This window comes from Taurulus bubalis, assembly GCF_910589615.1.
Source record: "Taurulus bubalis genome assembly, chromosome: 4".
NCBI lineage: Eukaryota > Metazoa > Chordata > Actinopteri > Perciformes > Cottidae > Taurulus > Taurulus bubalis.
The window spans coordinates 31,945,840-31,964,929 of record NC_136592.1 but is presented as its reverse complement, the minus strand read 5'-3'; the positions used below and the strand labels follow the sequence as shown (position 1 = coordinate 31,964,929).

General features: G+C 42.6%; 1 protein-coding gene across 1 annotated transcript; it reads left to right on the top strand.

The window, feature by feature from the left end:
• The first annotated feature begins 5,387 nt into the window (after positions 1-5,387).
• On the top strand, positions 5,388-17,466 carry c9orf72 (C9orf72-SMCR8 complex subunit). The gene is made up of 10 exons (XM_079217371.1): positions 5,388-5,462; positions 6,211-6,774; positions 7,828-7,923; positions 8,581-8,645; positions 10,002-10,074; positions 10,827-10,943; positions 11,930-12,165; positions 12,342-12,399; positions 13,563-13,672; positions 16,673-17,466. The coding sequence occupies exons 2-10, from the start codon at positions 6,271-6,273 to the stop codon at positions 16,857-16,859; spliced, it is 1,446 nt and encodes a 481-aa protein (XP_079073497.1). The 5' UTR covers positions 5,388-5,462; positions 6,211-6,270; the 3' UTR covers positions 16,860-17,466.
• The last annotated feature ends 1,624 nt before the right edge of the window (positions 17,467-19,090 follow it).

The following is a 19,090-nucleotide window of genomic DNA, read 5'->3' as shown; positions in this document are numbered from 1 at the left end:
TATAAGTGTTCTTACCTTTAAAAGTTTACGATGCAGGATTTTCCTAAAGACAACGTCGAGACTCGTACGAAAGAAGTTCCTCTCAATGATCGATTTGGTGTCTTCTGGTGTTGGGAGGAGGGATCCACTTTGAATGTTGTTAAAGGACAGCAAGCGGCAGTTCCTGCATAGCACGCCTTTAAAACACATTTTACAATCATTACACTTCAATGTACTTGAAAAGCTATTTGAAATGCAAGGCTTTGTAAAAAAGTAAAAAGCAAAAATCCAGTGCCAGACTTACCATTCTGCCAAAATGTGTGCTATTTGTGTGTAACTTTTCAATATGAAACCATTTTATTGTTCAGCACTTTATCCAATAACACACAAATATTTTTCCAGTCGTGCTGTGGTCAATGTCAGGCTATTTTGTTTATGTTTTACAACATTTCCAGACGGTTCATATGATTAACACTACTTATTACATTACATTAAATGTAACTATTGTTAAAAAAATACACAATAACATCTAAGAAATCATTTAGGCAACAGGAATTTACCTTGAGATTTTCACTTGCAGTCATACAATATGATCAAAAACACAGAGAATTAACTTGTAGTCTTCCCATGGTCTTCTACAAATGATTTTGTCAGTCCAGTCCAGAAAGTTGTCGAGACATTTCAGTGTGAACCGACCGTCCGACATGCTGCGGCCCATCAGGACCATTTTAAACACCCTTACATCTTTTCTTTTCTTATTAAAATGCACTTGCCACTTTTACTTTCAAATATATACTTGTTTTAAAGTACTGTTATCTGTTTGTTATTTACCATATGTATCTATTATTGCAATAAACACTTCTGATTCTGAACATTAGCATCTATAGAGCCGAGTAATGAGGTGGTAATAACTAACAACCGACACCCTCTCCAGTCATGGGTCAACCGCAGGAGAACAGTCAGTGCAGACTACTTCTTCTCGACTATTAGCGCGCAGAAGCTGCTGGATTCACATCTATGCATGCTAATTATGTGTGAAACTGTGAAACAGAAGGTTTCTTTTAGCGAGTGATTATAATGACTAAAAAAAGACATCCTTTGAAGCCATTGACACTGAAGTTTGAATAAATGACATGGGATTTTTTTTTTCACACTCTTTGTGAATGGGAATAAAAAGGGACTGTGAATGGGAATAAAAAGGGACTGTAAATTGGAATAAAAAGGGACTGTGAATGGGAAAGCTTGCAACACAGACAGATTTAACTCCCACTCATTTGGGGGTAGATATAGATGAAATGGCATTGCATGAAAAGTCTGCAACAGAAATACTATTTTAAAAATGCTATTTTATTTAAACTAAATTGAAATTAAAGACAGCGTCAAAATATTGGCAGTGGGCAGCTTTTGGGCAAGCAACATCATTATGAGCATTGCTTTTGAAAAACACAGATTTGTTCAGGATATGGTTTCGAACATTTTGGTGAAACACACTTAGAGGAGAAGATCATGATGATGCTTTTCATACAGTAATTATGAAGCTACAGCCCAGAGACGGTTAGCTTAGCCTAGCTTAACAGCTATAGCCTAGCATAACAGCTATAGCCTGGCATGGTTCAAAGGTTAAATTAATCTGCCTACCAGCACCTCTAAACAGGAGTTTAACATGCTATTGCACCTCTTATTGTTAGTAAGTGATGACGTACGTAAGTGTGCGCATGCAGTTTGGCTACGGAAGTACGACGAGTGCAACAGCTTGTCAAGCTACGCAAGAGCATTGACACCAAAGATTAGCAACCTCAACAAATTAGTGCGTGGGTAGAATACCCACAAGCAAGTGGACCGATATTTAGTCCCCAAAGTGTACATAATGTCAAATACCATTATTATATAGTTTATATACAATACCGTTCAAAAGTTTGGGGTCACTTAGAAATGTCCTTATTTTATAAAGAAAAGCACTGTTTTTTTCAATGAAAATAACATTAAATTAATCAGAAATACACTATACATTGTTAATGTGGTAAATGACTATTCTAGGTGGAAACGTCTGGTTTTTAATGAAATATCTACATAGGTGTATAGAGGCTGATTTCCAGCAACTATCACTCAGTGTTCTAATGGTACATTGTGTTTTCTCATCGCATAGAAGACTAATGGATGATTAGAAAACCCTTGTGCAATTATGTTAGCACAGCTTAAAACAGTGATGCTGGTGAGAGAAGCTATAAAACTGGCCTTCCATTGAGCTAATTGAGTATCTGGAGCATCACATTTGTGGGTTCCATTATACTCTTTATACTATTCTGACAGCCAAGCAACAACCGGCCATTGAACAGTTTTGGGTCAATGTTTAAAGCTTGCTAACTCTTGTTGGGCAGCGCGCCACTTTTGCTGCCAACACGCGGAAGCTAGCTTTAAGGATGCTGGTAGCCAGATGTTTTTTGGACAGGCTTGCTGTTTACCGGTTTCCAGTCTAACGTCTCCAGCTTCTTATTCTATAAACACACATGAGCTGGGTATCGCTAAATGGCTACTTTCCTACATTTCCAAGCAACACATTGTGCAGGCAGAGAGTTGTTTTGTGCATGTAAGTATTTAGTGCATTGATCAATATCCAAATGTGTGAATAAAAAGACTGTTACTTTCCCACCTACTGAAGCAGGTGGGCCGTAACAGACGTCCTAAAAGTGTTACTTAAAAAACACACAGATATTGTGGGCGATGTACACTGTTATCCAAGCCTCAGCCCTGGTGCGAGAAAACCTGCGAGGAACAAAGTAACACCATTACAGTGCGCTAACACTGCCGGTGAGTCGGTTATTGGTCGGGTCTGTTCTGACTGCGGGCGGCTGAGAGGGGCTGATTGCATCTTTGTGGCGATCTGCACAAATAAATCTAATATGTCACGTAATTTCTTTCCACCAGATCATCACATTACGCCGTCATACCAGCAAACTGCACAGCCGATGGCTGACAGGCGGCAATAGAGCGGTAAGAACCCCAAAAATAAACGTGAAAAAAAAATTCTAATCTTATCCTCGACCCAAACAATGGAAGTAATTGTTCCTTAAATGGCATTTGTGAGAATTCAAAAAGAGGTACAAAAAGCCAATAAAGTGCCGAATCAGTTTCTCATGAATTGAGATCCAGGAACCTGACTGTGCTTTTGAAGATGAAAAGATTTATAACAGGAAGGGAAAAGATCTTGAGGCGCTTTTGTGTAAAGCTAGGTGATGAGACACACGAAAGTCCTCTTAATCTGGAGCGAAGTGTGTGTTGAAAAGAAAGACCAGACACGTTTGACTTTCATCAGGGCAGAGATAATAGAAGACGCATTAACAACACCTTCGATTTGGAGAATCTGCCACGAGGAAGTTACCGAAAAGAAAAGAGAGATAACTAAATAACATGTTGCATTAAATTTGTTCTACACAATTGTCATAGATCCTTTCGCCCCCGAGGAATATAAAGTAATGGGAAGCCGATTGCCTCTGTTGCAGGAGCAAGGCTGCAGCGCTGCTCACAGAATGCAATCACATCAGCAGGGCGGCCAAAGAGGGGGTTGCCACGCAATTTGGAGTGGCTGTTGACGGTCAGTGACCTTGAAAACTTCACCCGGAGCCAACTTTTTTTCCCGGTTGACTTGCTGGCTGACCGTCCACACATTGTCCGAGTTTGCTGTTGCTGCAGCTCCGTAGAGAGAGAGAGAGAGAGAGAGAGAGAGAGAAAAGGGAATTAGTATCTTGTTCTTGGTGTTGTGGCTCCAGCCATATAGAGGGCAGAGCGGGCAGTGATGCAAACGCGCTGAAAAATATGTTGGGCAAAGACTTTCTGCAAAAATGAAAAGGAATAATGTAAGCATTTGGATAAAAGAAAAGAGGGGGGAAAAGAAACACAGAAAGCTGCGATGGAAAGAATATGAAGGTGTCAAAGAATATTCAGGATTATTTGGAGAAGGTTCCCATGAGTCCTACATCTTCAGAGGCCGCCTGGATGTGATTAGTAGGCCACAGATGAATGGCAGCACAGTCACGTAGTAACCGTACGCTTATACCCGCCAATATCAATGAAATGGGAACAGAACATCCTCATCGTGTCTGAATGCAGCAAAATGTGCCGTCACGCGACATCTTGTTTGGTCAATTTGTGCAAAGACTAAGATACAGAAACATAAATGTGTGCATTATTAATCACTGATTAATCACTGTACATGTTTATGTTTATCCACACTTCACATATTACGTACATAACTTGCATTTTTGCACTCTCCTATTGTTTGTTATTGATTGTTTATTTACACCTCACACACTTGATATACACATGTATACATACTTGCACTTTTGCACTTAAATTAACCTAAATTAATACTGTGCTTTTCTTTCATCCCAGCTATTTTTATTTATTTATTTTTATTATTATTATTATTGTATATATCTTTCATCCCTGCTGTTTTGATATCTTATTTTCTGTCTTTAAATTGCTGCTACTCTACACCAAATTTCCCCAAATTACAGGACATGAGGTTGTGTCACAGCTGAGTGCACAATTTTCAACTGTGACATAGTTAGGGCTCGCTGCCTGGTGGCTCACTGAGATTATTCGGAATAATATTGCTAGTTGGTGCAAGTTAAAGCGTTTCGACAAATATAGAGAGCTGTGAATAGGTGTGAAGGAATTCATTGTCCCATAGTAATTTAGTAATTCAACCGAATTTCTGTGACGTGTGGGGCTTACTGGGAAGCGGCTTGTTGGTGTTGCACACGCTTTCACCCAGAGCTCATCTTCACATGTGTGATGTGTGAAAGAAACTCCCTAATTTTCCTGTTGGTGAATGGAAGGAGGACAAGGGGTGAAATTGGAAAATATCACACATGCCCCGAAGGGAAATAACACAATCATGTTAACATCGGTTGACACAGTTACTCTTCCCCTGGAGGAGGTCTGCAGCCACGGACTCATGGGAGGTGTCATGAATGTAATTTACAGTTGAAAAGAGGAACAGGAAAGGGAAACAGAAAAAAAACAGTACCTGCAGGAGTGGAGTGGGTTGCTATTCATTTGGACTCACACTGCCCTCAGAGGATGAAATTAAAAGGCAAACACAAAAGAGTTCTGCCCCGCGGATACACGCATGCGTGAGACAAGGCTCACGTGTAAATTATGTCCAATAACTAATTTTACGCAGGTGGCCCCTCTGGACTACAAATGACATCATTGACTCACTGGCCACTGCCACGCTTCGCCCTCTAGAGGTCGCTGTGCATCTCCGTCAAACGGCTGACGTAGGGCTGACGTGGGGCTGACGTACCAGGAAGTGTGTTGAAGACAACAACATTGCAGCTGGATAATCACCACCGGAGCGTCAAGCTACATGCTATGGCAAACAGAAAACAAATGAGAGGATGACAGTTCCGCAACAGATAAAACTCGTGCTTCAATAAACGCTGCGGGGTGGCCATTTAGCACCCAAAGGTGCAGAACAAGTAAGTCATGATGTCATTCCTGTGCTAGCTTGGCTAGCGCTAGTTAGCGAGCTACCCTGAGTTAGCCTGCTGCTAATTATTGACTTGTTAGCTAAACAAGTACGTTATTTGGCGCCTTACCTTTATGTTTAAGCTAGTTTAACTAATACATTTTGGTTTGGTTCTTGTGCAACGTTGAACAGGAAACATTGACACCATAGTCGGTTGTAAAAGCCGTCAATATAAGGGCACATTGCTTGTTGCCAAGTGAGAGAGCGACCTGGCAACGCAACGGCTACACACCTGAAAGGAACAGAAGTTGCTGGCAAATTCGGCACACATTGGTTAAATCGAGTAGCAGCTGTATTTATTTATTTAGCGTTTCTAGGTAAGACACCTTAACGCAGGGAGCTGTATTGTAAGTACAAAGTATGGAATAGGCTTTTAGGTAAGCATTTCACAGACGTTCATTAAGCTAAAAATGAATAAAGTATGAAAAAGGCCACATATGTTGAAAGGTGTGTGTATCCATTTGTGTCAAACGTTGACAGAAATAGAGAAGTTGCTTTGGCTTTGGATGAGAAGTATCAGCTGACTGCAACAGCAACCCAAACACATTACTTTCATTTCCACTTGAAGCCTTGGGTTCATTGGATTTCTTGTACTGCGTGAGCCGACATTTCCAATCATTGTGCAATTACAAGTGCTTTAGAGACATTTGGAAGAGAAGTCTACGTCACCAAGAGCTGATAACTGTCATTTGCTGCAGGTGTTCTTGTCCTTCACTGTGACACTTGGGGGAAGAAGGTGACATTTCCAGGCCCCTCCAATGTCCTCCGGCTGTCCCCCCCAGTCGCCCGCCGTGGCGAAGTCTGAGGTGGCGGTGGATGGAGATTGCCCGCTGCTGGCTGCCACCTTCGCCTACTGGGACAACATCCTGGGTCCGCGGGTGCGGCACATCTGGACGCCGAAGGGAGACCAGTTGATGTTCCTCAGCGACGACGAGGTCACGTTTTTGGCCAACCACACGCTCAACGGGGAGATCCTGCGCAGCGCCGAGTGCGGCGCCGTGGACGTGAAGTTCTTCGTCCTGGCGGAAAAGGGCGTCATCATCGTGTCCCTCATCTTCGACGGCGAGCTGAAGGGGGACAAGAACACGTGCGCCTTGTCCATCATCCTGCCGCAGACGGAGCTGGCCTTCTACCTGCCTCTGCACACCATCTGCGTGGAGAGGCTGAAGCACGTTATCCGCAAGGGACGCATTTGGATGCAGAAGGTACCCCGCCTGCCTCTCGTCGATCCCTTGGCTTCTCACTATTGGACACGAGAGAGTGTAAATTATTCCCCTTCACGCCCATAAACCTACTTTAAGACCTGATCTATCCTCGGTTCCTGATTGGGAGTGGATATTAAGTCATCTATCATCTCTATTTTAACCATTTGGGATCGCAACAACATTGCCGGAATAATAAAGTTGCAGCCTCCCAACACAGAGGACTAAATTAGCTAATTAGGTCTGAGAGCTCCTACGGAGAAAGCTAGTGAGGAGGTAATAATCAGGGGAGGCAAAATAACACGACGCACAACACTAAAAATATATCGCTGTTGCAGACACTGCTGTTCACAGTGGGTCCGCTTGGTTGCATGTCAACCAGTAGTGTGCATATCCCTGTTACTTAGTTGTACATTTAGACAGTGTTCCTCTTGTCAGACTGTCATAGTAAATATTTTAGTAGGTTTTTTATATTTTTGCCCGATGCGCCCACAGTTCTGCCATTTGTTTTGGTGCTCCGTTACTCATCTTGTGTTGCTTTGAAAACATATATAGGAGTCCTCGTTGCTGCCAAGTTCGGCTCACTGGCCCTAGGACTGAATATTGATCCCCAGTACATTTTTTGGCACTGACCATAATGCATCTGTATGTATCTGAACCATTGAGTGCCAAAACCAGAATAGTGCTGTTGTTACTTCTTACTTATTCTTTGGGTTTTTCCAATCTAGAATCATTATTTATCATTATTCGATTTTTGTATTTTATTCAGGCAAAGTTCTTGCACAGCTGTGTGTATTGAGCCATTTCAAACAACTGAATGTACCTTTTTACCTAACTTTTTTTTAAGGAGTGTTTAAGTTGTGACCAATATATGTACCAAGCGGGACATTTTACAAAACAGTCTCGCTCTAATGGCTTTTATTTTGTGCAAAATGCAGCGGTAACTCCACAGCATCAGTTGAGTCCTTTTCACGTTGCGATCGAGGCTCCAGCTCTCGAGCACAATGCAGAACATGCCGTTCGAATCCTTAAATGGCCCGGGTCCCCTCAGTCGACCGGCTGTAGTATTTCTGCAGCGCTTCAGTTCACTGTTTCCTCTTCCCTCGACCCCAGGGCTACAACATCATCTCGGTGCTGAGCTTGGAGATTGTCCCCATCATGGAGCTGTTGGCCTCGATGAAGTCGCACAGCGTGCCAGAAGACATAAATGTGAGACACACACACACACACACACACACACACATTACTGCTCATACTTCGGAACGAGCAGTGATCAACAAAAGAGCTAAAAGCCGCAACGTTCAATTCATTTTTCTTTTAAGCTTTGGGTGAACAGTGTGAACCAGTTCCTTGTTGATGGCTGAATTAATAGCTTATCATCCCAGTGTCATGGTTCCAGTGATTTCAATGTATTTTTATTGTCATATACGCAGATAACAGAGTTACTCCGTACAATGAAAAACGTATTTTGCTCGTTCCTCTTTCCACACAAAATTACAATTGACTATTATTGATTGACGATGAAAGAAAAAACCTCTTTCTCCAACTTTTCTGTTTTATTATTTCACTTGTCAAATAGTTTCTATTTCCAAGAGGTTTAAATTACCCAGGTCCCCTGCCTAGATTACCACCCAGTGCGATTGAACATATTTGCTTCCTTCTAATATGCAAATTGCTAAAAGTAAAAAAAAAGCGACACCAAGGATTCTCCCTGGAATCTTTCTTGCTTGTTTCCCACATTGTTTGCACGATGGTACTTTTGCGTTTTTCATTTTGCAAATGTGCCCATCAGCACTTTTTTGTTGTTGTCTTTGTTGAGACCGATTCTTAAAATGACTAATTTGTTTTTTCGCTCCCGCTGAGTAGATAAAAGACACCGTGCTAAATGATGATGACATCGGGGACAGCTGCCACGAGGATTTCCTCCACAAGTAAGCGCTCTCCGGTACAGGCAGATGATGAACAGTGCCCATTTAACACCCATCAGCCTTCTGATGATGACTAATGGCTCGCCACTTAGCCCAAGTTTCCTCTTGAGAAAGGAACGAAAGCTAAAATCGCCGTTAGTGTCGAGACTCCAGAAAGTCCATTCCGGCAGCGGAGCTCCCAATCGCTCTCGAGTTGAACGGGATTAGCTGCGCATCCTGTGGTGATGACAAAGCATGTGTAGCACTGTCATTTATTTACTTGAATCTTAAGGACGTTCATAGCCGATTGAGCTTTTTTAATAAGAGAATAGCAGACTTACGGAAGACTTGAGAGGCACGTAAGTAAAGAAAGGCTTTTTCTCCTGTGTTTACGACGTAAGAACAGGTTGGAAAAACTGATTTTGCCGGGATAATCCTTCTTAATTTCCTTACATTTGTCTTCATCTGTGTGACAATAATGTGAAAATATAAGGTTTTTGCCAGAATATCTTTTGCAAAGATGAAAAAAAGGCACTTTGACATGCTTTTCTGATCAAACCTTCTTTTCTTTCTTACTCGCCTCTTAGTGTTTCCGTACAGACTAGCTACAGACTTTGGATAAAAGCGTCAGCTAAATGTAATGTAGCTGCATGCTCGAGCCAATGTAAAACTAATCAGTACATTTTTGTGTCATGAATTTTACTATTTACCTTTTAGACTATATTGAAAAAGGCAAGTAAAGAAAGGTTTTTTCTCCTGTGTTTACGACTAAAGAACAGGTTGGAAAAACTGATTTTGCCGGGATAATCCTCCTTAATTTCCTTACATTTGTCTTCATCTGTGTGACAATAATGTGAAAATAAAAGGTTTTGCCAGAATATTTTTTTTGCCTCTTAGTGAAATTAGTATTACAACAACAAACTCAATGATCCTGGTCAGAACAAACTTCACTTTTTTCAAAGATGGAAAAAAAGGCACTTTTACATGCTTTTCTGACAAAACCTTCTTTTCTTTCTTACTCGCCTCTTAGTGTTTCCGTACAGACTAGTTGCAGACTTTGGATAAAAGCGTCAGCTAAATGTAATGTAATGTAATGTAGCTGCACGCTCGAGCCAATGTAAACTAATCATTACATTTTTCGTGTCATGAAATGTACTATTTACCTTTTAGAATATATTGAAAAAGGCCAGACAATGAACCAAACTGCATATAAATTCAATAATCACTGGGCAGCTGTAACTCCACTGGCCTCCTCCAAGTAAAGCCTCATGTCGTCCTCCCTCTGTTTCAATCATTATTCCTGGAAGCTGTCATTGACGATTAAAGCGATGCTAATGAAGCTAATGGGTTCTAATTTGCGTGTCTTTGTCTCTGGTTCAGGGCCATCAGCTCTCATCTGCAGACCTGCGGCTGCTCGATAGTTGTTGGAAGCAACCCAGAGAAAGTAAATAAGGTAAATGCTCTGTATTCGTGGCCGCACACAAACACATTTGTAATGCGTCTACATAATTTAGAATGTTTTGAAGTCTGTTGTTTTTGAGTTTAATGAGCCCCTCGTGCACTTTTTCACTCTGCCGCTTGAGCCGACGTTTTGAAATGTCTGTCGGGTGTTTGGCAGCTCAGTAGCGGCCGACCGGTTTCCCAAAGAGAAGCAACGCGAGAAAGCTCATCAGCTGCTCCTAGCGGGCAGATATCGGAATCAAACGATGAAGAAAAACTGACATTGCATACACTGTTTGTTGAAGAGATCTACAGCCGCTCACAGTTTCAGCCCAATGGATTTCCTCCTTAATTTGTAGATTTGTCGACTCGAGGCCCGAACTGAGCCCCAGTTAGATCGTAACTTTTATTTGTGTCTCGCATCAAGCCTCGACCCCAACGTCACATTAAGGTCTATTGCCAAAACGGGGCTTCTTCAGCCAATTTTGTGCTGAGCTGTAGCTCCTTGAATAAATGTGCTGGCCTGGCCGGTGTGCAGACATCCACCATAAACAAAAAGCTAATTATTCTCTCTCCATGTTTAAACGGTACACCTAATACAGCATAGTTGCATGAGTTTGCACACGCCTTCGAATGGCAAATAGCTGCAGTGATGTCAAGTTTAAGCTGTTTTCACCTGAAAGCAAATCAAAGCCAGTTATTTTCTTAAGGCCTTTTTTTTTTTAAGTGTTCAAATCTGACTATTTGGTTTTCGTTTCTCCACAGATTGCGCGGACTCTCTGCCTCTTCCTCACCCCGGCGGAGAGGAAGTGCTCCCGCCTCTGCAAGGCCGACTCTTCTTTCAAATATGACACGGGCCTGTTTGTTCAGGGTCTGCTCAAGGTAGCCACCAGTTCCCCCTCATTATGAGTCCAATGCTGCTTATCGTTCTGTTCCCGCCGGCGCGTTTGATGTTGTTGTGACCTCATTTCTTTTTTGACTTGAAATGGTTGCAATAAGATATTTTTATTTACTGCACTGCATGCGATTCAGACCCGTTGCCGCCTTTTCGTTTTGTCTTGTGTTCATATGTTTTTGTTCGTATTCTCCAAAGTTCAAGGTTTTTATTTGGCCATTTGTGCCTAGACCAACAGTCCAGACTCATCAGAATTTTTTTCGCATCGCTCTCCAAGTCAACAGTTTTGGAAAAAAAATAAGAAAAAACTGTACAGGAAAGAGACAAAATATAAACTATGAGAACACTATATAAAATATGAAAAACCTGAGACGAAATATGAGATGAAATTCTTAATCATCCAACTGCAAGTTTAAGTTGAGGGTTAGCGAGCATTACACATGTTTCATTGTTGTGATTATCTACTCAATCACTTATTATGTACTGCTGTTTGCAGTGGGCTTGGCGTTGCACAGGCGGCGGCTCTTCACGTCAACGGGAACAGTATTAGAGGCAGCGGCACACACACCTGCCGGTGCCTGTTAGCTCAGTGCTTAAGAGTCCGTGTGGAGCTCCTGCAGGAACGTCTTATGGATTTTAACATACGATGCAGGGGGGAAACAAGAGAAACTAGCCCAGGGAGAAACAACAATAAAATGAAATTGGAAGCCGCATGCTCGCAAAACAGGGAAATTATTTATTAGACCTTCTGACCTGCATGTAAAAATAGAAAAAAAGCACGATTCCTGAACAAAGAATGAACATCAGGGTAGCTTTAACATCCCTATGTGTGTGTATCCATGGCAGATATGTGTAAAGACGCTTCGATAAAGCTTCCTATTGTTTATTGTTGTTTCCTCTTGAAAGCTGATTTCCTACACACTGAGCACAATAATACACAGGTTTTAATAATACAGTTTCTTTTAATTCCCAGGACTCCACGGGCAGCTTCGTCCTGCCCTTCCGCCAGGTGCTCTACTCGCCGTACCCGACCACGCACATCGACGTGGACATCAACACGGTCAAGCAGATGCCGCCGTGCCACGAGCACACGTACAACCAGCGGCGCTACATGCGGTCCGAGCTGAGCGCCCTCTGGAAGACGGACAGCGAGGAGGACATCGCCCCCGACACGGTCATTCACACGGACGAGAGCTTCACGCCCGACCTGTAAGACGCACACACACACACACACACACACACGCACACGCACAGTATCCATTTGCGCGTTACACAAGTCATAGCTCTGCATTTCTTTAATTGAATTTCTGACATCCAATCATATAAAACGAAATGCTTACATGGTATCATAACCTCAATGCCTTTTTTGTATTTTTTTTTTTTAGGAATATATTTCAAGACGTCATGCATAAAGACACTTTGGTGAAGTCCTTTATTGATGAGGTAAGAATACAGCAGCACCTTTTTTTTTTTGCTATGTTCTTTAATATTTAAAAAAAATGCTCAACCGAGTCCAAAGATACAAGAGAAAAAATCAACTTTGAAACATATTGATTAGGACCATAATAGATAATATAACATAAGATTTTTGTATCATCATTTATCATTTTATAAAACTCCTTTTTACCATTGAATACAAAACAGCAGGTTTTATAATGGTGATATCTTCTTCTTCTTTTCAGAATAGGAATATGTAACAATAAAATAAAATAAAACAGAAATGAGATAGCTTTTTGTGTGAGAGAAAAACTGAACTGAATATGTATTCACTTCTGTGCTAATGACTTTAGAAAGGGAGACAACTTGCCTCTCGGGGCTTCCATAGATACCAAGTGAATTTGAATGTGGATAAATATCAATATTCTTCTATCCCAGGATGTCATTGCCAAAACAAACCCATTCCCTTTCAGATCAGGCGATGAACCTTTTTGTAGTTCACCCTTTAAAAAGTCAGACTTGGTGAAAGTGGACCACAAGAACATGGTGGGAGTTCATTCCTTTTGTTGCCTCTTCTCTTTGTACACACCATTTTTTTTTTGTATCCATTTCTATTACAAATGTTTTTTGCAGCGATATTAAGTTCTTAAATGTGTTACTCAGAAAGAATCACGAGGCTTTCTGCTTCTTAAATAATGTAGTATATTCACTCTGAGTGAGGACTCCACCATCTGATGCTTGTTGAGGGATTACTGCAAAAAAACGAGAAAAAAACAACTGAAATCATCAAGTAGAAGTAGTAGATTTATTATTTTGGCTCCCTATTAGCCGTCTATGACTAACCTTGTTTTTTCACTGCGGTGTGTAATATTGTCAGACATTCTGGTATTTTGTCTGCGGTACAATGCTATTGGTCAGTTTATATCAGGCTCCAGGGAGTACCTAAACGAAGCGCCCCAAAGCTCCCTGAAACAAAGGCTGTAGAATCTATTCCCACGGGTCTCAACCAATCAGCGCCCCCGGAGTTACAAGTTCTTCCTCAAGACAACAGCAATATGTTCCTCCCCCAAGGTCAGCTCAAAGGAGGGGACGTTAGGGGTATTGTTCCAGACTTTTTACGGCAGAGTCCGTAGCCTGGACTACTAATTGACGTCCTGTGTCGCACCCAGGTGTTCATGCTGAAGCCCGGCCTGTCCCTGCGGAGCACCTACCTGGCCCAGTTCCTGCTGCTGCTCCACAGGAAGGCCCTCACGCTGCTCAAGTACATCGAGGACGAAACGTAAGAGCCGTCGCCAATATTAAGACTCTAATCACAACAAAAAAAGGATAATTGTTTGGCAAAGGACCAGACCACTACACTCACCCGTGTTTTTGCGTCAACTTTGCACAGCGGCCGCTGACCTTGCTCTGACAGCAACACAGACGGGACACGCCCTGCGGCCCCCATAATAGTGCTGCCAGTGGTTTTTCTTTTCTGTATCTGATGATGTTATCCCCGGGTTTTTTTCTTTTCTTTTTAAGCTCACAGGGACAAATGACCAAATGCGGAACGTTGGGTTTTAAATCCATCAGGTTGGGTCTGCAAGAGGAGTGAAGGAAATACAAAGTGTCCTTGTTCTGTTACAGTGTTGCTGAGCTGGCAACAACTATATGAGGGTGGAAAGATTCTTTTTTTTTTTAATAGTCACCAATAGCAACGGGCAAATCTGCATGAATTATCTCCCTCTGTGTCTCCGTAACACCAGAATAGCAGCCTGTTCGAACGCGCTTTTGTCTGACTGGTAAACATCACACAAGGGTGAGGTCAGTCATATGTACACACACACACACACACACACACACTATAACTATATATATATATATATATACACACACACACACACACACACACACACACACAGAATAACAAGAGAGAAAAAAAAGAAGAAAAAAAATGTGCATTGGCTGGTGTTGCACAGCACATATATATATATATATACACATATATATATATATATATATATATATATATATATAAAAAAGCCCTGCGGCGATCTGGTCTGGCTATCCAAGACTAATTTTCTAGTAATGTGAAAAAAGCTGAAGGTATTCGAGACATTTCAGACCTTTATTGGTCGAGGGCTGATGAAGGTCTGATCGATGATGATGATGCAAGACTATTAACAAGCAGCGTGAGGGTATTACTGCGGCCTCTGGAAAATCCTGATGGGCAGTTTTCACATTTTATAGACTCAACAAATACACGGCAGATGAATCAATAATTAAAAAAAATAGATTTCTCAGCTTGTTTAAGCCAAAATATCCCCTTTTTTATGACATGAGTGAAATGTAGCTCATGTCTGAGGGCGAGTCGGGCTCACGGGGCTGGTTTATGATGCCGATCGGCGGAGGGAAGAAGCTGCGACGAAGCGGCTGCATGTTGAGCCCCGCGGGGCGATGAATCCTCGACGGGGTCCCAGAATGACAGCTTCCCCCCCGTCTACACAGCACGTGTTTTGGGGGACGGGAGGGGATAAAATGTGCCGAGCAGGAAAATTATGCTCGAGCACATGCTGTGGTCGTCCCGGTTTCACCACTGCACAACATCTGAGAGACTTGCATCGTCATCATCATCATCATCATCATCATCAAAGCTCTAAATGATGTTTTTACGATCGTCTGACAAGAAAATGCTCGCTCCTTGCCCCCCAGCCCCCCGCTGAGCTGCAGAAATGAGACCGCATGCCAGGTGGCAAGGTGACCTGGTGGCTTCTGATGGCGCCACGCCAGACTCATCTCTCTTATGCACTCAACAGAACGCTCACTAAATGATCCAACAAGTCAGAAACCAGTAGCTTTACGCTCCTCTGTTAAAAACAAACAAAACGTCCCATCACGGTTACCCTACCGTTTCTCACAGCGCCCTCTTAAAGAGATAGTTTCTGATTCCTTTTTAAAGTGAGGCTGTATGAGGTACTTATCCATAGCGAGTGTATTAACGACAGTATATGGTGGTTGGCGCCTTTTGTGGAGATGAAGCGTGAAAACGATCGAAAGAAAATGACCGTTTCCTCGTCGGAAAGAGCTGTTTGACGTAAATATTCTAAATATGACGTGTGCTTTTAGGTGGGGCTTTCTGTGGCTAAAATGTTTTAGCCCTCCCCGCCACCGGTACTCCTGTCTGTTTCTCCAAACTGGGGGCGTGTCGACTGTTAATGCGTGCTAATCATTGGATGCCTGGTGTAGCGTCTGGAAGAACTTAGTCAAACAACCGGACTGTTCTCACAGAAAGTATCTGTTAAACTGACCTCGCACAACCTGAACTCTAATAGACATAAGAATAATGAAATGCAGAATATCTACAGAATGTAACGATTATCACCACGACCCCACATCGACTGTGAAGAAGTACCTCCTACAACCCCGCCATTCCTCTGAGATGCTTGCGGCCCCGCCGCGTCTTCAGCCTCCTCCCGTCCCCCGAGCGCTCTGTTCCACGCTGCTGTCCCCGTGGCGACCTGGTCAGCGCTCCATCTGGGCTTGACTCATCGCCGTCTGCGCTCCTCAGCAGTGGACTGACCTTCCCACTCCTTCAGGACAGCAGTCGCTCCCCGTTTTAGTTTTTCTACCTCAAATGCGTCAACGAGCACGTAAGCGACCCAGAAATATGTCCCGGAGCTTCTTATTTCAAACGTTTGAGACCATTTCCACTCAAAGGACGTCTTCGAAACACGGCAGTACAGACTCAGTGACACGGCCGTACGTATTGCAGTCTGGTCACAAAAATGAAATACACAATTCCATTTTTATATATATATATATATATATATATATATATATATATATATATATATATATATATATATATATATATACATATACACACACACACACACACACACACACACACACACACACACACACACACATACAGGTACTGTATATATAATTTTTTCTTCTTTTCTTGTCCCCTGACTAAAATGTGTTTATATTAATTGTACTTCAATTGCTCCCATAAAGCCAAACCCACTCTTTAGGCGCTCGCGTGAGAGGATGAAAGCGCCCCGCCCCCACCTGCTTTACGGTGCCGCTAACAGCCCCGAGGTCAAAGGGCGCGCTATTATACAAGGTGCCTCGACAAGCTTGTTTATGCTCGGCAGCGGCATACATAATTCATCGCGTTGACGGCGCCCCCGTGCTCCAGCTGCAGCCCGAAAACTAGTTGCTGATCCTCTGACCCCCGAGTATCGTCGGCTGTTAGCAGTGACACGGTCTCCCCCCCTCCTCTTCCTCTCCGCAGGCAAAAGGGGAAGAAGCCCTTCCGGTCCCTACGCAACCTGAAGACGGACCTGGATCTGACGGTGGAAGGGGACCTGTACATTGTCATGGCCTTCGCGGAGAAGCTGCGGGCGGGGCTGCACTCGTTCGTGTTCGGGAAGCCGTTCTACACCAGCATGCAGGAGCGAGACGCGCTCATGAGCTTCTGACGCCCGCGCCTTCTTTCATGTTGTATGTCTAATGGCAACAGATGTCGTATTGTCTTTGCTTCTGTTTTTTTATGGTCGTTACATCAATGCGTGCACGTCTGTATCCCCGAGGCGACCGTTAGCCTGAGTGTTTGTTTCCGCTTGCTGGAATGAAAAGAACACAAAAGTTACGTGTTTTGGCCTTCCTCTTTGTGTCCTGTTGAATTGAAGGCCTGCTTTCAAAGCTATTATGAGCCATTAGAATTAAAGTTCTGATATATTGCCTTGATCAACTGTAAGCATAATGTGAGTTTAATGTTTGACGATTTATTCATGTATTCTTTGCCTTCTGTATTAATTTATGGCGTTGAAATTTAATTTAGAAATCATATTTATTAAAACATGAGTTATCGGTTTCTTTGCTGCCCGCGTTATACAATAACCTCAGAACCGTTTGAACTTGTGGATTTTTCTTTTATTCTTTTTTTCTAAGAAATTCAATTAATGAGCCTGCGTGCTGAATGTGAATGGTGCAGATCAAGTGACGGTACAAAAAAAAAACAAGCTGCGAGATATCAAAGATTTCATTAAAGATAAAGACAACAAGTCACGGAAGTCTCATCGCATTCCTTCCAACAAAGCAGATCCGAGTGCGTCACTGACAGTGAGTGTAATCATTAAATGCATCCGCACAGCTGTGCGTAAAATGGATTTGCATTTGATTGTTGTTGTTTCTTCTCCTCCCACAGCAACCCACATATTTGCCGGTATGATTACCCATCTGTAGCGGTGGTCTTAAAGTCAAGCGATCTAGTTGATATGCTGCATGCGTTGCCTCCGGAGACGCAAATCGTTTTGCCGGTGTGAGGTGATGATGTTGTGTCATTTTCCATTTCCCCCCCCCCAACATTTACATGTGATCTTAAATTCCGGAGACACACACACACACTCACTCTACTTTTAATCACTTCCATTCCACCCCCCCATCATGTTCCATTTTACTTAATTTTTTTACTGACTACTTTATTTGTTTTTTTACAAAACACTACCAAGAACAAGAGGAAGGCCAGAACAGTGGCTGCATGGAGAAAATAAATGCAGTACTACGCGATAAGAGAACAAGGTTATGTATTGTGTAATACTAACACCATACCATTTCCACCTCCACATGCTGGACTGCTTTCTCAGTAGTTGTAAATCATAATCAATATTCTGAACTTCGTCCTATGCTCAAACTTTTTCTGGCACGCTCAGTTTTGGCTGACCAACAAGCCAGGATGTTTCTTGACAAGGTTAATGGAACAGAGTGGGCCAAATGTACTCTTTACTTTTTATTTTTTTAAAGTTTTTCAACATTCCCTACGTGATGTAAAGTGGTTGAATCATCACGTGGTAACATCTGGCCCAGTGTTGTGTGAGTCACGGTGGATGAAGGTGTCCTAGAGGGATGCGGGAACGAGTCCCAAAACCCAGCGATGAGTCGGCATTAATGCAGTTCCGGCCCCCCGTCTCGAAGTCGATGGGTTTTTGAATGGGATTCTGGTTAGATACCTAAAAATAAGGGTATGTGGTTAACCCAAGTTTAGGACTTCCTGATTGCATTTACGCTTTGGAAAATCATAAAAAGTGGCGTCCATTTGCGCAGATGATCTTGTGTAAGTATTGTGTACGTTTGTTTGGGACAGACTTTTATTTTCTGCAATAATCCATAATCCAGTGGAAAAACCCCATTGGCTATTAAGCAGGGAACCATTGCGATGCTTACTTCCAGGTTGGCCAACAAAAAGACGTCATCCTGCAGCACTTCTAATGGGCTTCAATTAACCCTGAGAGCACACCGTATATCCAATCCATCAGTCAGATCCACACCATCAGACCCATTTGGGAGCGACATTATAATAACATTGTGTAGGGCAGTGAGAAGACAGTTAACCCGTGGATGAAAAACTGAGGAAGTTCAAGGTCTGTGAAGTCCTTCACCACCTGGCGGCACTTTCTCTGCGATGTGGTTATCCATAAATGATATCTGTGAGGAAGCTGCTTTCTCTTAACCACTGGAAGAAATAAAAGCAGCTTGAAGATCTTAGTCTTTCTATGAATGCCTCAAGCTAGAACATTATAATTAGGTGTCCTCTTGAGTACCTTGAACTGCTGCATATTTAAAACAGGAGGGGAATGAGCCAAAAGTGAATAAGCTGTTAATTACTAATAGGATATCTGTATAGCGACTGTTTCGGGGACCTCCTTCAGGA

Excerpts from the sequence above, each read along its gene's own strand:
- c9orf72 (XM_079217371.1), top strand. The coding sequence starts at position 6,271 with ATGTCCTCCGGCTGTCCCCCCCAGTCGCCCGCCGTGGCGAAGTCTGAG. Across the intron at positions 7,924-8,580 it reads GCGTGCCAGAAGACATAAAT|ATAAAAGACACCGTGCTAAA; the intron begins GTGAGACACACA and ends CCCGCTGAGTAG. Across the intron at positions 12,400-13,562 it reads TGAAGTCCTTTATTGATGAG|GTGTTCATGCTGAAGCCCGG; the intron begins GTAAGAATACAG and ends TGTCGCACCCAG.